This window comes from Musca domestica, unplaced genomic scaffold (genome assembly GCF_030504385.1).
Source record: "Musca domestica strain aabys unplaced genomic scaffold, Musca_domestica.polishedcontigs.V.1.1 143, whole genome shotgun sequence".
In the NCBI taxonomy this organism is placed as follows: Eukaryota; Metazoa; Arthropoda; class Insecta; order Diptera; family Muscidae; genus Musca; species Musca domestica.
In genome coordinates, this window is record NW_026712197.1 from 1548776 (window position 1) to 1566509 (window position 17734).

The following is a 17734-nucleotide window of genomic DNA, read 5'->3' on the forward strand; positions in this document are numbered from 1 at the left end:
ATCCCAAATTCATTCTGTTAATAGCAGACATTCCATAGCTTAATTAACTTAATTATAGGAAATATTTAATACTTTATTTTAAAATAATCGATTTGAAAAATTTCCAGATTATTCCTGACATTTGAATAATTATGAAATTATGTATGAATGAATGATTCAATAACTATCTATTGATGGCTATAAAGAGCCACTTTATATTGAACAATCCAACTGTTAGGATTATGACGGGAAAATTGTTGCTCATAGCAATTTGTCTGCTACCGATTTATGTGGAGACTAAGGTGAGGGGAAATTAATATTCAAATTATCTATTCAATATTCCTTCCTTCATTTCATTTCAGCGTAATTATAATATTGATATCGAATATATCACCCCCGTTGTCACTGATGTCTTCTATGTCAAGTCCTTGAATTTGTCCTTAACAAATAATAAGGCGGCCAATATGGATTTGATTTTAAATCGAAATCTCACTAAATTGCCCATAAGAGCATCGGTATATTTGTTGACAAAGGGTAAACGTCGCATTTCCTTATTCCAGGTGGACTTTGAAGCTTGTCAGGCCCTTAAGGACACGGCTCCGAATAAGTTTTTGGCGGTATTCAAAAAGGAACTTTTGAGAACATCGAATATTCCAAACCAATGTCCGCTCATTGAGGTATAAACAAGAAGCCATTATTTTAACAAGGCCATGTAGGAGGAAATAATTAATTATTCTTTGGCCAAAAATATATCAACATATATAATGACATCTTACTTTCGGTGACATGACCTTATTAAAATAAGGGATTCGTAATCCGACTTGTAATGAGTATTTTTCCGGGATTGGATTGGGTAATCAAAAATATTTTTTCTCTACTTCTTTTAGAACGTTGTCTACAGGGCCCGCAACTATACCGTCAATGAAGATGCCTTTCCAGCTATATTACCCGACACAGCTTGGCAATTTCAATTGAATTTGAATATGAAAGATTTTAGTACTGGCTTCATAAGAATTTCCGGTCGTGTTCGCAGCACTGGGTAGATGGTTTCAATACGATTTGGAAATACAACATTGTTGTAGAGGTGAAGAACGTATATTAAAGGATAATATATTTTTGGAGGCAAAAAAAGATAAGTGTTTTTTTCGCTTTGCTATCAATAGGATTTATTTTTAATAGAAGAGAGGACGAATATCGGCTAAATACTATAAAATATGGCCAAAACACTAGAAACATAGGGTAAATGTACATGTCCATTTTTTATACCCTCCACCATAGAAAGGAGCGTATATTAACTTTGTCAAAGTATATATATTCATAATCAGCATAAAATTCTAAGTCGATTTAACGATGTCCGTCTGTCGGTCGATCCCTCCGTCTGTTGAAATCACGATACAGCCCACCTTATTTGACGTAGAGCTTAAAAAATTGGGAAGAACAATTTGTATTGTGTCTAGGATGGTTGGTATTGTAAATGAGATATATCGGTCCACTTTTTGGTATAATCCACATATAACGGTAATTCCCGATATTCGGTATTTTGATGATTTTTGTCACATTTTTTCACGAATTTGTCTAATAATTGGTATCTGAAGGTCATAATGGGTTCTAGCTCCAGCGACAAAACATTTTATGTACAGGGTGAGATGAAAAAACTGCAGCCAACTTCAGACTGCTGTCATTTCTAAGTCACTCGTCCGACAAATTATTCCAGTGACAGCTTATTATATTGTTTACAAGGGTACAAAACCATTTTGGTGAGAATTTTCCAGAAAAAAAAGTTATTCATGATGGAATTCAAGCGTGATAGTGTGATTTCTTTATATTTGGCTGGAAAACCACAAGTGGCAATAAATCTTTTGTGTCTCGTACCATCGCTCGTTACCGTAATACTGGTAGCCTGGTAGCGTAGCCCGACGTCAAGGACGTGGACGGAAGAAAACAACAACATCAGCAGAAATTGTTCGAAAAGTAATGAAGCTACTTGATCGAAACCCGCGTCACAGTGACCGAAAAATGGCTCGTGAGCTGAACATATCACAATATTACATTCGGCAAATATTGAAAAATGAGCTCGGGGTAAAGCCATTGAAATTCCAAAAAGTGCAAGAACTTACACCGCAACAGAAAGAAAATAGACTCAAAAGAGCTAAATAGTTGCGTCGCTTGACCGAAAGTGGTGAGCTACCGCATTTGGTTTTCTCCGATGAGAAAACATTCGTTGTCCAGGAGTTTGTGAACAAACAAAATGATCGTGTTTACTTGCCAAAGAGGTCAGCTGAAAATGTGCACCTTCGTTTGGTCCCCAGAACTCAAGCGCCGGCCATGGTGATGGGCCGCCATAACAGTCGATGGTCGTTTCCGCTCATATTAATCGACCATGGCATTAGAATATATGCCGAGTATTGTCGCGAAAATATTCTGGAGGGTGTATTAAAGCCTTGGGCACGCAAACTTTTTGGCCGCAGACCTTGGACATTCCAACAGGATTCAGAACCATCGCACTCAGCATGCGCCACCCAAGAATGGTTACAAAATGAGGTTTCTCGCTTCATTTCCAGAGCGCAATGTCGACCAAAATCTCCGGATATCAATCCGTTGGACTGTTGTGTCTCGAGTATTTTGGAAAGCAAGTGTCGATCACCTCAAGCAAGCGCTTTGCCGGCAATGGGCCAAATTACCGCAGAGCAACATTCGGGTAGCGTGTGACGGCTTCATTGGCCGCAGAAAGCCATCATTCGTGCTAAAGGTGACGAACAAATCTAAACTGATTCTAAAATTTGATGCTATTTCCGACATTTTGCTTTCATTCAATAAAATTTAAAAAAAAATGAATTTGTTGCATTTTTTATCTCACCCTGTATAGGTCCACGATTTTGTATAGCCACCATATAACGGTACCTCCCGATATTCAGTATTTTGATGATTTTTGCACATTTTCCATGGATTTGTCGTGTGGTGAAGTATTGTATGTATGGGCCCATGTTTTGGTATAGCCCTCATATAACGTTACCTCCCGATAAACGGTATTTTGATGTTTTTTGCTACATTTTTTTCACGGATTTGTCTAAAAATTGGCATTTGAAGGTCATAATAGGTTCTAGCTCCGGCGGCGAGACATGATATGTATACATCAATGTTTTGGTATAACCTCCATATAACAGTACCTTTCCATTGTATAAAAATTGGTATTTGTAGTTCTTAATGGGTTCTAGGTCCGGTGGCTGAACATTGAATATTTAGTTCCACGTTTTCCTATAGCGCACATATAACGATACCCACCGATATTCCGTATTTTGGTAATCTCAGTCACATTTACCCACGAACCAACGATTGTTTCAATTATTATAGAAGATTAGGTAGATGACAATCTTTGAAGTATAAAATATTCTATAGAGGTTCCCGTTTTGGTATGGCCCAATATAACTGCATAACCCACTTTTTGTTTTTTTTTTTAATTTAACAGCATTATCCAAATGGTCTTACTGGTATTTGCAGTTTAAAGTGGAACACGTCAAAATGTTTTCTTTACCCAGTGGAGAAGGGTATTAAAAGTTTTACCCGCCGAACTTCAGCTATCCCTTCACCCAATATCTAATTATGCATTATTCAGTATTTTTCGTACAATTATGGTACACATTTCCAAAACCACCACCCTATTTCAATTTTAGATACTAACAAAAAACTCAATGTACCTTCTCCCAATACCAATTTTAGTACCAGTTAGTACTTTTCGTACCAACATAGGACATATTTCCGAAACCATCTTCATATGTCCTGGCTACGCATGAACAGCGACCTTAATACCAAATTTCAGATTACAAGCACAATCTGTTCACCCAATTCCAAATGGTACCAAATATAGTACTATTTAGTATTATTCGTACATATGGAGATTGTTTTGCAAATGTGTACTTTACATTACCAAAACAAATTCCATATCTCAACCACAGACACCAACAGTGCCACGTACGAGTATATTAAATTTCAGGATTTCAGCTCTATCCCTTCACACAAAACCACAATTAGTACTATTCTAGTAGTTTCGAGCAATTATAGCACACATTTCAGAAATCAACTCCATATTTCAACCCTAGGCACCAACAGTGACATCCACATTAAATTTCAGGGTGTCATCCAATTTCATCCAATACCGAATTTAGTACCACTTAGTACTTTTCGAACTATTATAGTATCCTTTTCAGAAACCACCTCTATATGTCCAGGATACGCATGAACAGCGACCCAAATACCAATTTTCAGATTTCAAGCACTATCTGTTCACCCGATGCCAAATTGTAGCAAATATAGTACTATTTAGTACTTTTCGTGCAATTGTAGTTCACATTTCCAAAACAACCTATTTATCACAATCCTACCACCAAAAGAGACCCCAATACAAAATTTCAAAATTCCTTCTTCATACCTTCATCCTTAATCAAACTGTTCGAAATTTAGTACAGTTTTCACACTTAATAAACATTTCCATTAAATCCATTGCCCTAATTTGCTTAACTCCGATGCAAACTTCCAAACTTCCAAAAAGTCGAAACATGTGTCTCCTATTTTTATCTCTACCTTCATAATCTACTCAGTTTTTCCTGTAATTTTGAAAAAAAATTAATTCTATCAAACTATTTTTGTCTTAGCAACAAACTTAGATAACATCATCGCCAATTGGCATATATATTTTTCCAAATCCGGATATTCGAGATCACACCAATTAAAATCGAATTATTTTAATGCTAATTAGACGCTTAATTTTCAAATTTATTTTTTAAAACTTAATGGATACAATTAGTTAATTGTAGATCAATATTTATGCGATTTTCAAAAGTGCAAACACATTTTTTTCAAAATTTTTTTAAGTAAAATAAATCATATCGCTGCAAGCATGAGGGTAATATATTGGATTTGTGGGTTCATCCTGGTGACCTGTGCTATGGCTAGGGTAAGTTGTGTTTCGAATTGAGTGAAGTGAAAATGTATCTCTTTCCGAAAATTTGAAACCTATATTTATCTCTTCCATGCTCTATATTTTTTTTTCTTGCTCACCTCACACAGCGCGATTACACCATTGAACTGGAGAATATAACCCCCATCATCACGGGCATTCCATTTTTGAAATCCCTTAATTTTTCTCTCACCAATCAAAAGGCTGCCAACATGGATGCCATGTTCAATGTCAAAGTCAACAAATTACCAGTTATTGCCTCTGTGTTTCTCTTGACCAAGGGTAAACGTCGCCTCAACCTTTTTCAGATGTCAATGGATATATGTGAAGCTCTCAACAATACGGCGCCCAATAAATTTCTCTCAGTATTTAAAGATGAAATGTTGCGAACATCGAATATACCAAAACATTGTCCTTTGCAGGAGGTAGGTATGGAGATTTTCAAAATCAATAATGTAATTGAAATATGTTGATGTTCCAGAATGTCCTCTATTCCGTACGCAACTATACCGTCAACGATGAATCCTATCCCCCGATGTTACCTGATGCCACATGGCAGTTTGAAATAAATATCAATAATGGCAACAATAAAAATCTTAAAACTGGCATTGTGAAAATTACAGGTCACATTCGCAGGATATAATACAGTAACCAGATTTCCAACCTATTTTTTAGGTTGCATTGTAAAATGTGTAGTACTATTAATTAAACCTAGAGAATATATACCACAATCGGATGGCTTATTTAGATCTATGGATACATGGCATTGAAATCTGTATAAGTGAATTGGATTATTCTGCTTCACCAAATTTAGACTAGATCAGATACTTGATTCGTTTTATATGAAATACATAAAAGAGTACCAAAATAACTGACTGAAAATCAACGCTCAGACGAAATGCCTGAAGCTAGAAAAATTGAAAAATGGAAATTTTGCGAGAGGGTCATTCTTAGTGCATAGGCGTGTGATAAGACTGAGTTTTTTTTTTTTTTTTGGAAATTCGTACTCAAAGGGTACTAAACAGGGTAAATGTACTAAACATCAAATACTTTTTTTGGACAAACGAAATTAGCTAGAATTCTGAATGCAAGAGTGCAGGATAGATGTACCAAACGATTTTTGGAAATTCCAATTTTAAGGTTACGAAAAATTCTAAAATGGTACCATTTGGTATTTAAATGTAACTAAAATGTACTAAAAAGTCAATACTTTGTATCAGACAAGCGGAACTGATAGAGTGCCGTATTCATGTACCAAAGAGTTTTTTGAACTTCGAACGAAAGGTTACGAAAAGTACTAAAAGTGTACCATTTGGTACAATGTAAGCTGAAATTCATAAATTCGATATAGATGTTACTGTTGATGCCTGTGGGTTTTGGAAAGGTGTACAGCAACAAAGTCAAACGCCATCATTTTTACATTTTTTTTTAAATTTTTTTGAATGAAAGCAAAAATTGTCGGAAATAGCATGAAATTTTAGAATAAGTCTAGATTTGTTCGAACTGGTCACGTTTGCCACGAATTATGGCCTTCAAACGGCCAGCGAAACCATCACACGCTGCCCGAATGTTGCTCTGTTGTATTTTGGCCCATTCCCGGCAAAGCGCTTGAGGTGATTGAGACTTTGGTATTTTTTAGTGCCAACCTTGCTTTCCAAAATACTCCAGACACAATAGTCCAACGGATTGGTATCCATAGATTTTGGTGGCCATTGTGCGCTGGAAATGAAGCGAGAAACCTAATTTTGTAACCATTCTTGGGTGGCGCGTGCTGAGTGCGTTAGTGCTGAGTTCTGTTGGAATGTCCAAGGTCTGCGGCCAAAATTTTTACGTGCCCAAAGCTTTATTTAATACACCCTCTCGAATATTTTCGCTATAATATTAGGAATTTATTCTGATACGAGCAATTCGGCTGTTATGGCGACCCACACCATCACCATGGCCGGCCCTTGAGTTCTGGTGGCTAACCGAAGGTGCACATTTTCTGCTGACCTCTTTGGCAAGTAAACACGTTCATTTTGTTTGTTTACAAACTAATGGACACCGAATGTTATCTCATCGGAGAAAACCAAATTCGGCAGTTAACCACTTTCGGCCAAGCGAAGCAACTCTTTAGCTCTTTTGAGTCAATTTTCTTTTTGTTGCGGTGTAAGTTCTTGCACTTTTTGGAATTTCAATGGCTTTACCCCGAGCTCAGTTTTCAATATTTGCTGAATGGAATATGGCGATATGTTCAGCTCACGAACCATTTTTCGGCCACTGCGACGCGGGCTTCGATCAAGTCGCTTCTTTACTTTTCGAACCATTTCTGGTGATGCTGCTGTTTTCTTTCGTCCACTTCCTTGACGTCAGGCTACGCTACCAGTATCACGGTAACGAACAATGGCACGAGACACAAAAGAATTATAAGATGTAGATTTATTCACATTTAAATGCTGGAGTCCTCTAACGATCGTCACTTGCGTTTTTCCAGCCAAATATAAAGAAATCACACTGTCACGCTTGAATTCGATCGCGAATAACTTTTTTTCTGGAAAATTCTCACCAAAATGATTTTGTACGCTTGTAAACAATAAAATGCGCTGTCACTATAATAATTTTAACAGCTGTCGGACGAGTGGCTTAGAAATGACAGCAGTCTGAAATTGGTTGTAGTTTTTTTATCTCACCCGGTATAATGGGTACTTTCGGTATTTTAAAAATTTTAACAGCATTTTTAACGGATTTTATTTTTTTGAAAGTTGCCAAATTCGTTCCAAATGGTGGAGGGTATCCAAAGATCGGCCCGGCTAAACCTATGGCTTTGTTACATGCTTTTTTACCGAATCTTTTTTCTCTTTCTTACGGATGAGCAATGTAATATAAAATAACCTTTTAATTTTTATTTAAATATATTTTTTTATTAATATTATAATACAAAAATATGTTTGCATGTAAATAATCTATATAATTAAAATTAGTTTATATTGTTTATATATATGCAGATATATAAAATAATTTATAAAAATTAACTTAAAAAAGTAAAATTTATGTCTAGTTTTTCTTTTCAACATTCTGCATTGATTGTATACTATTTGTTAATTTTATTTTCTATTTTCTTATATATTTAAAAAAAAAAACATATTATTAATAATTGCAACAGTTTTAGATATATATAATAATTTGTTGTTAATAATATAAAAATAATTGTATGAAAAATGTCTTATTTGTTTAAAAAATGCATAATCGAAATGTGCGTTATTTAATAGTAATAATTTTAATTATTTAAAAATATATGCATTCTAACAATGTATAGCTATGGAAGTCGTTTTAAAACTTATGAACAAAACATTTAAATAGTTTATTTTTGTTGGAAAAAAATTATATTTTTTTTGTAAAAAGTATTGCAGCACTAAAACTTAACTAATCGTATTTTATGCTTTAAACACTTCGCTTTGCGCCAGCAACTCTTCATTGCTGCTCCACCTCAAAGTCGATCTCTAAACGCTTTTTTCGGTTTCTTACAGAACATGTTGCGACAATTACAAGCGAACACAAAGAAGGTTACGAAGAATACAACAATCGATGCCAAAACCAAGGCCACCGTTGTTGTCTGATCATAGGTGTAGGTGGGATCCAATTTATGATCTTGTGGCAGCAATTGAAAGTCGACCAGCACTTGGGTACCATTCGGTGGTGGACAGGGCTGTTGTACTATAATCTCTTGGTGTTGCACCTAAACGGGATAGAGGTCAAATCAGGTCAAAAATATATCTTTAATTCAGATTTTTCCTATCTATATATCTATATTCGCCAGAATCTTTACCCAAGCCCTTGGGCTGCAATGTTTTTCTATAGAAAAAAAAAAAAAAATCACCAGAGCCTTGGGCTGCAATGTTTTTCTATAGAAAAAAATTCACCAGACCCTTGGGCTGCAATGTTTTTCTATAGAAAAAAATTCACCAGACCCTTGGGCTGCAATGTTTTTCTATAGAAAAAAATTCACCAGACCCTTGGGCTGCAATGTTTTTCTATAGAAAAAAATTCACCAGACCCTTGGACTGCAATGTTTTCTATAGAAAAAAATTCACCAGACCCTTGGACTGCAACGTTTTTTTTCTATAGAAAAAAATTCACCAGACCCTTGGACTGCAACGTTTTTTTTCTATAGAAAAAAATTCACCAGACCCTTGGACTGCAACGTTTTTTTTCTATAGAAAAAAATTCACCAGACCCTTGGACTGCAACGTTTTTTTCTATAGAAAAAAATTCACCAGACCCTTGAACTGCAACGTTTTTTTCTATAGAAAAAAATTCACCAGACCCTTGAACTGCAATGTTTTTCTATAGGAAAAAATTCACCAGACCCTTGGGCTGCAATGTTTTTCTATAGGAAAAAATTCACCAGACCCTTGGGCTGCAATGTTTTTCTATAGGAAAAATTCACCAGACCCTTGGGCTGCAATGTTTTTCTATAGGAAAAAATTCACCAGACCCTTGGGCTGCAATGTTTTTCTATAGGAAAAAATTCACCAGACCCTTGGGCTGCAATGTTTTCTATAGAAAAAATTCACCAGACCCTTGGGTCGCAATGTTTTTCTATAGGAAAAAATTCACCAGACCCTTGGGCTGCAATGTTTTTCTATAGAAAAAAATTCACCAGAACCTTGGGCTGCAATGTTTTCTATAGAAAAAAATTCACCAGAACCTTGGGCTGCAATGTTTTTCTATAGAAAAAAATTCACCAGAACCTTGGGCTGCAATGTTTTTCTATAGAAAAAAATTCACCAAAACCTTGGGCTGCAATGTTTTTCTATAGAAAAAAATTCACCAGAACCTTGGGCTGCAATGTTTTTCTATAGAAAAAAATTCACCAGACCCTTGGGCTGCAATGTTTTTCTATAGAAAAAAATTCACCAGACCCTTGGGCAGCAATGTTTTTCTATAGAAAAAAATTCACCAGACCCTTGGGCTGCAATGTTTTTCTATAGAAAAAAATTCACCAGACCCTTGGGCTGCAATGTTTTTCTATAGAAAAAAATTCACCAGACCCTTGGGCTGCAATGTTTTTCTATAACAAAAAATTCACCAGACCCTTGGGCTGCAATGTTTTTCTATAGAAAAAAATTCACCAGACCCTTGGGCTGCAATGTTTTTCTATAGAAAAAAATTCACCAGACCCTTGGGCTGCAATGTTTTTCTATAGAAAAAATTCACCCAGACCCTTGGGCTGCAATGTTTTCTATAGAAAAAAATTCACCAGACCCTTGGGCTGCAATGTTTTTCTATAGAAAAAAATTCACCAGACCCTTGGGCTGCAATGTTTTTCTATAGAAAAAAATTCACCAGACCCTAGGGCTGCAATGTTTTTCTATAGAAAAAAATTCACCAGACCCTTGGGCTGCAATGTTTTTCTATAGAAAAAAATTCACCAGACCCTTGGGCTGCAATGTTTTCTATAGAAAAAAATTCACCAGACCCTTGGGCTGCAATGTTTTTCTATAGAAAAAAATTCACCAGACCCTTGGGCTGCAATGTTTTCTATAGAAAAAAATTCACCAGACCCTTGGGCTGCAATGTTTTTCTATAGAAAAAAATTCACCAGACCCTTGGGCTGCAATGTTTTTCTATAGAAAAAAATTCACCAGACCCTTGGGCTGCAATGTTTTTCTATAGAAAAAATTCACCAGACCCTTGGGCTGCAATGTTTTTCTATAGAAAAAATTCACCAGACCCTTGGGCTGCAAATGTTTTTCTATAGAAAAAATTCACCAGACCCTTGGGCTGTAATGTTTTTCTATAGAAAAAAATTCACCCAGACCCTTGGCTGCAATGTTTTCTATAGCAAAAAAATTCACCACACCCTTGGGCTGCAATGTTTTTCTATAGCAAAAAAATTCACCACACCCTTGGGCTGCAATGTTTTTCTATAGCAAAAAAATTCACCACACCCTTGGGCTGCAATGTTTTTCTATAGAAAAATAATCACCAGACCCTTGGGTCCAAGTTTTTTCTATAGAAAAAAATTCACCAGACCCTTGGGTCCAAGTTTTTTCTATAGAAAAAAATTCACCAGACCCTTGGGCTGCAATGTGTTTCTATAGAAAAAAATTCACCAGAACCTTGGGCTGCAATGTTTTTCTATAGAAAAAAATTCACCAGAACCTTGGGCTGCAATGTTTTTCTATAGAAAAAAATTCACCAGAACCTTGGGCTGCAATGTTTTTCTATAGAAAAAAATTCACCAGAACCTTGGGCTGCAATGTTTTTCTATAGAAAAAAATTCACCAGAACCTTGGGCTGCAATGTTTTTCTATAGAAAAAAATTCACCAGAACCTTGGGCTGCAATGTTTTTCTATAGAAAAAAATTCACCAGACCCTTGGGCTGCAATGTTTTTCTATAGAAAAAAATTCACCAGACCCTTGGGCTGCAATGTTTTTCTATAGAAAAAAATTCACCAGACCCTTGGGCTGCAATGTTTTTCTATAGAAAAAAATTCACCAGACCCTTGGGCTGCAATGTTTTTCTATAGAAAAAATTCACCAGACCCTTGGGCTGCAATGTTTTTCTATAGAAAAAAATTCACCAGACCCTTGGGCTGCAATGTTTTTCTATAGAAAAAAATTCACCAGACCCTTGGGCTGCAATGTTTTTCTATAGAAAAAAATTCACCAGACCCTTGGGCTGCAATGTTTTTCTATAGAAAAAAATTCACCAGACCCTTGGGCTGCAATGTTTTCTATAGAAAAAAATTCACCAGACCCTTGGGCTGCAATGTTTTTCTATAGAAAAAAATTCACCAGACCCTTGGCTGCAATGTTTTTCTATAGAAAAAAATTCACCCAGACCCTTGGGCTGCAATGTTTTTCTATAGAAAAAAAATTCACCAGACCCTGGGCTGCAATGTTTTTCTATAGAAAAAAATTCACCAGACCCTTGGGCTGCAATGTTTTTCTATTGAAAAAAATTCACCAGACCCTTGGGCTGCAATGTTTTTCTATAGAAAAAATTCGCCAGAACCTTTGGTCCAAATTTTCTTCTATAAATAATTCTTGAGACCCTTGGGTTCAAAAAAAAAAAAATTGTCGAAATTCTTGGAACCAAATTTTTTTCTATCGAAAAAAATCCTGAGAAACCTTGGTCCACATTTTTTCTACAAAAAAAATTTCGAGACCCTTGGGTCCAGATTTTTTCTATAGGCTATATTCTCGAGACCTTCAGGTCCAGATTTTTTATAGGTAAAATTCTCTAGACACTTGACTGCAATGTCCCAAAGTTTTTTTCTATAGAAAAATCAGTAATTTCCTATCCTCCCTCACCTGTTTGTTACGACATAGCTGTAATCCTGCCGAATTTGCTAAGGTCTCGGCACTATATTCATCCTGTACCAGAACCGGTAAGAGCCATTTTTCCGGTGATATCAACTCCGACCATGACCAGATTTTCGAGACATTCTTTGGATGTATGGAATATCCTCCGACGGCGGTAAGACCCAGTGATATAAGAGTATTTAGTATTGTCGATCCAACCTTGCTGGGCATAAGGTGGGCACAGAATATTGCCAATGTTTGGATGACCGTCAAATACAGCAGCATATAACCTAGGGAGGGGAGAATTATTTACTTAAGATACTCAGAGAGAGAGAGAGAGAGAGAGAGAGAGAAAGAGAGAGAGAGAGATAGAGACAGAAGGAAATTCGCGCGAATCCACATACCCATATACAAATAGATACCAGTATCGCTGCTGGTACTGTAGGTATACAAACCGGCCATGCTATGGGCCGGCAAAAGATATGCCAACCATATACACAAACTGGGGAACAAACCAGCCAAACTCTGTGGAGAGAAGATTAGAAATTATTATTTCTTCTTGTTGGTATATCCAAGGCTCCCGACATACCTGTACAATAATATATAGGGATCTTGAGTATAACCCTAATCTTAAATCTCTTTCGGCATGACGCCGATCTTCTTGGGTATCCCTAATGGTTAACATTAGCAGAGGCCAATACATTAACGCCATGACACAGTGGTGATAACCCAAACGATCGTTGTATGTCAGTTGGGGATCCGAGGCAGGTACATCCCAGAATATGCAGCCAATGCAAAGGGAAATGACAGCTGCCGATATTAGTTTGCTTATCCAGGTGAGCAGAGAGCCCGGTTGTTTGTAGGCCGCAAAACGTTTAATCAGAGCCTTCATTTGGCCAAAGAAACCGGCCTTTCGTACAAAATTTGGCAGTGAGGCGGGTGGGGCCGCCAAGGGGGGTTCGGAATTTATTTGGTCCCAGGAATTTGCCAACGACTCGATACGGGCTGATGATTCCAGTAATGCGGCAGCGGACAGATCGTCCAGTGTCACCAAATCCACTAGAAGAGAGAGAGAAATTAAAAATAGTTTAGAGGGGGAAGGGGTTCCATAAGCTCTCTTAAACTCACAGTAATAATCTGCTGGATTTTTAAAGGGCGGACAGGGATAACCCAGTTCTCCCATGTGCCTTGGCAAATCCGAACGACTGCCGGAGAAAACTGTACGTCCCCCGGACAGCAGCAGGACCCCGGAACACATGGACAAAATTTCAAATGTGGGTGGTTGGAGGGTCATTATGACTATCCGGCCACCACTGCACCATTGACGCAAATATTCCACAAGGAAGAAAGTATCGAATATATCCATATTCGATGTGACTTGATCCAAAATTAAAATCGATGACTGGGCCAGTAGCTGGCAGGCCACGCTAAGGCGTTGTTTTTCCGAATGGGTCAGCGAGGAGACATTAGAGGCCCGCACAGTGGTCAAACCCAGATCCTCGATAAGGACATCCATCTGAAAAGGATAAATTATATTAATTTAATTTTTCAGAGTGATTATATCCATAACTTACCCTCTCCTTCAAATCACTCCGGTCCATGGGTCCCCTCAGGGTGGCATGGAAATTCAATGTACACTGTACACTCATCCGGGGATCCAGCGAGGACACACTTAAAGCAGGCACATAACTACACAACTCCCTAAGGGCACGACGATTTATCTGCTGGCCATTGATGAGGATCTCACCGCCGATCCTTTCATTCAAACCGGCCAGACATTCTGTCAGAGCTGTGCCCTCTTTTTGTGATGTCGCCATAATGGCAAATAAATCTCCGGCCTTGGCTTGCAGCGAAACACCCCTCAGACAGGGATTCACATCCAGACAGTGGACCTGTATATTAGGGTAGACCAAACCTATTTCGGAACGTTTACGTTGTGACACACCACCATAATTCGAAATGTGACTACCGCCATTCGCGTGTTCCATGTGATGGTGACGATTGCGTGAAGTACCATATATACGGGATTCAGCTGCTCCGCCCCCACCACCACCGCCGCCACCATAGTCATAGACATCATTGCCACCAGCACTGGCCAGAAGATCCGCTTCACTGTGCGAACGATGGCCATAATGTTTGCCATTAGGCATATGGTGATGCTGGGGATGATGGCTATTTACATGGGTACCAACTGCAAGGATAAGAGAACTCTATTAGTCGTTTTCGAAAGTCCACATTTCGTCGACGTTTAGGTCCAAGTTTTTTCTATAGAAAAAAATTCGCCGACCTTTAGGTCCAAGTTTTTTTCTATAGAAAAAAATTCGCCAGACCTTTAGGTCCAAGTTTTTTCTATAGAAAAAAATTCGCCAGACCTTTAGGTCCAAGTTTTTTCTATAGAAAAAAATTCGCCAGACCTTTAGGTCCAAGTTTTTTCTATAGAAAAAAATTCGGCAACCTTTAGGTCGAAGTTTTTTCTATAGAAAAAAAATTCGCCAGACCTTTAGGTCCAAGTTTTTTCTATAGAAAAAAAATTCGCCGACCAAGTTTTTCTATAGAAAAAAATTCGCCGACCTTTAGGTCCAAGTTTTTTCTATAGAAAAAAATTCGCCGACCTTTAGGTCCAAGTTTTTTCTATAGAAAAAAATTCGCCGACCTTTAGGTCCAAGTTTGTTCTATAGAAAAAAATTCGCCGACCTTTAGGTCCAAGTTTTTTCTATAGAAAAAAATTCGCCGACCTTTAGGTCCAAGTTTGTTCTATAGAAAAAAATTCGCCGACCTTTAGGTCCAAGTTTGTTCTATAGAAAAAAATTCGCCGAACTTTAGGTCCAAGATTTTTTCTATAGAAAAAAATTCGCCGAACTTAGGTCCAATTTTTTCTATAGAAAAAAATTCGCCGCCTTTAGGTCCAAGTTTTTTTCTATAGAAAAAAATTCGCCGACCTTTAGGTCCAAGTTTTTTCTATAGAAAAAAATTCGCCGACCTTTAGGTCCAAGTTTTTTCTATAGAAAAAAATTCGCCGACCTTTAGGTCCATGTTTTTTCTATAGAAAAAAATTCGCCGACCTTAGGTCCAAGTTTTTTCTATAGAAAAAAATTCGCCGACCTTTAGGTCCAAGTTTTTTCTATAGAAAAAAATTCGCCGACCTTTAGGTCCAAGTTTTTTCTATAGAAAAAAATTCGCCGACCTTTAGGTCCAAGTTTTTTCTATAGAAAAAAATTCGCCGACCTTTAGGTCCAAGTTTTTTCTATAGAAAAAAATTCGCCGACCTTTAGGTCCAAGTTTTTTCTATAGAAAAAAATTCGCCGACCTTTAGGTCCAAGTTTTTTCTATAGAAAAAATTCGCCGACTTTAGGTCCAAGATTTTTTCTATAGAAAAAAATTCGCCGACCTTTAGGTCCAAGTTTTTTCTATAGAAAAAAATCGCCGAACTTTAGGTCCAAGTTTTTTCTATAGAAAAAAATTCGCCGACCTTTAGGTCCAAGTTTTTCTATAGAAAAAAATTCGCCGAACTTTAGGTCCAAGTTTTTCTATAGAAAAAAATTCGCCGACCTTTAGGTCCAAGTTTTTTCTATAGGAAAAAATTCGCCGACCTTCAGGTCCAAGTTTTTTCTATAGGAAAAAAATTCGCCGACCTTAGGTCCAAGTTTTTTCTATAGGAAAAAATTCGCCGACCTTTAGGTCCAAGTTTTTTCTATAGGAAAAAATTCGCCGACCTTTAGGTCCAAGATTTTTTCTATAGAAAAAAATTCGCCGACCTTTAGGTCCAAGTTTTTTCTATAGAAAAAATTCGCCGACCTTTAGGTCCAAGTTTTTCTATAGAAAAAAATTCGCCGACCTTTAGGTCCAAGTTTTTTCTATAGAAAAAAATTCGCCGACCTTTAGGTCCAAGTTTTTTCTATAGAAAAAAATTCGCCGACCTTTAGGTCCAAGTTTTTTCTATAGAAAAAAATTCGCCGAACTTTAGGTCCAAGTTTTTTTTATAGAAAAAAATTCGCCGACCTTTTGGTCCAAGTTTTTTCTATAGAAAAAAATTCGCCGACCTTTTGGTCCAAGTTTTTTCTATAGAAAAAAATTCGCCGACCTTTTGGTCCAAGTTTTTTCTATAGAAAAAAATTCGCCGACCTTTTTGTCCAAGTTTTTTCTATAGAAAAAAATTCGCCGAACTTTAGGTCCAAGTTTTTTCTATAGAAAAAAAAAATCGCCTACCACAATATATACAATTATACATATATTGTTTTTGTACTTACCAGCTATACTTGCTCGACTGTTAGCTTGTCGAAGGGCGGACATCGGTATGCCTTGAGCACGAGAATCGGGACGTGATGAGGGTATACCACCAATGGCACGAAAATCCGATTCACTACGATATTTTCTGTACAAAATTAGAAAATAAATAAGAAAATTAAATTCCGTCAAACGTTCAACCACGTTTTTTAAACTCAATATTTGTTCTGAATGGAATGACAATGAAAAATTGTGAAATCAGAAAAAATTAAGCGAATTATGGCATTGACTCCCATGGAATGCCTGGCTCGTGACTGTACCAAAAATATTTTAACTCATTATATCGAGGGTGTTAATTGGATCTAACGGCGGCTGGAAATTTTAATGTTGATTTAATATATTAGGACTTGTTTGGAAAAAAGTAGCAATGCGTCATACATTTTTGTGAATATTTTATGAAATTAAAACTCAGTGGAAGACAGAGGCGAGAAAGGTGAAATTGGTGGAAAAGTAAAGTAGTATAAATTAAAAGAAAATGTTTTCCAAAAAATAGGTGCTATTGTTGTTTTATTTTGAAAATTGGTTCTACATTCAATTTTTCTGGCCATAACTATTTCTGTACCAATGATTCCGGTTGGAATCCATAGATCTCTATCAATTTTCCTATCCTATATATTTCGAAATATATGTCAAAATATGGAGGTACCATTATATACGGTCAAAACTATAACTTAATAACATTTGGCCTAAGATCCCAGACCTCCTTTGGGGCTTCAACCTAAAAACATAAAAACTATTGCACCTAGATATAACATTTTTTCAAATTTGGTATTTGAAATTCATAATGGATACTGCAGCCTTAGACAGAACATTGTACGTGCAGGCCCACGTCTTCGTATAGCACCTATACAACGGTACCTCACGATATTCGGCACTTTGATGATTTTAGCGACATTGTTCACCAGAATTGTCTCAAATTTAGTATTTGACATTCGTAATGGATATTACAGCCTATGACAAAATTGAATGTGCAGGTCCACGTTTAGGCATATGATGGTACCTCCCTAATTTTTCTACATCATTCACTGATTTTTTTTTTATGTTTCGCATTTGAATATTGTAATGGCTTATGACAAAAATTGTCTATGCAGGTCCACGTCGTCGTATGGACCCTAAAATAGGTACAGTCGGTATTTGCAGGTCCACGTCGTCGCATAAACCCTAAAATAGGTATAGTCGGTATTTTTAAAAGATTATTTTTTTTTTGAAAATTGCCAAATTCGTCC

General features: G+C 36.8%; 3 protein-coding genes across 3 annotated transcripts; 2 read left to right on the top strand and 1 right to left on the bottom strand.

Annotated features, from left to right (window-relative positions):
• Positions 1-132: 132 nt before the first annotated feature.
• On the top strand, positions 133-1097 carry LOC105261900 (uncharacterized). Its single transcript, XM_020037274.2, has 3 exons — positions 133-281; positions 342-656; positions 867-1097. Exons 1-3 carry the CDS (start codon positions 174-176, stop codon positions 1020-1022), a joined length of 579 nt encoding a protein of 192 aa, XP_019892833.2. The 5' UTR covers positions 133-173; the 3' UTR covers positions 1023-1097.
• Positions 1098-4616: 3519 nt separating this feature from the next.
• Positions 4617-5803, top strand: LOC131801166 (uncharacterized). Its single transcript, XM_059119352.1, has 3 exons — positions 4617-4930; positions 5044-5358; positions 5415-5803. The coding sequence occupies exons 1-3, from the start codon at positions 4874-4876 to the stop codon at positions 5574-5576; spliced, it is 534 nt and encodes a 177-aa protein (XP_058975335.1). The 5' UTR covers positions 4617-4873; the 3' UTR covers positions 5577-5803.
• Positions 5804-8091: 2288 nt separating this feature from the next.
• Positions 8092-16584, bottom strand: LOC101892798 (ATP-binding cassette sub-family G member 8; the record flags this gene model as incomplete). The annotated part of the gene is given in 7 exon segments (XM_059119359.1): positions 8092-8648; positions 12234-12514; positions 12629-12749; positions 12814-13283; positions 13353-13740; positions 13799-14415; positions 16472-16584. Coding segments are annotated over 7 exon segments (2239 nt in total), but the record flags the coding sequence as incomplete, so codon positions are not given.
• Between the last annotated feature and the right edge of the window lie 1150 nt (positions 16585-17734).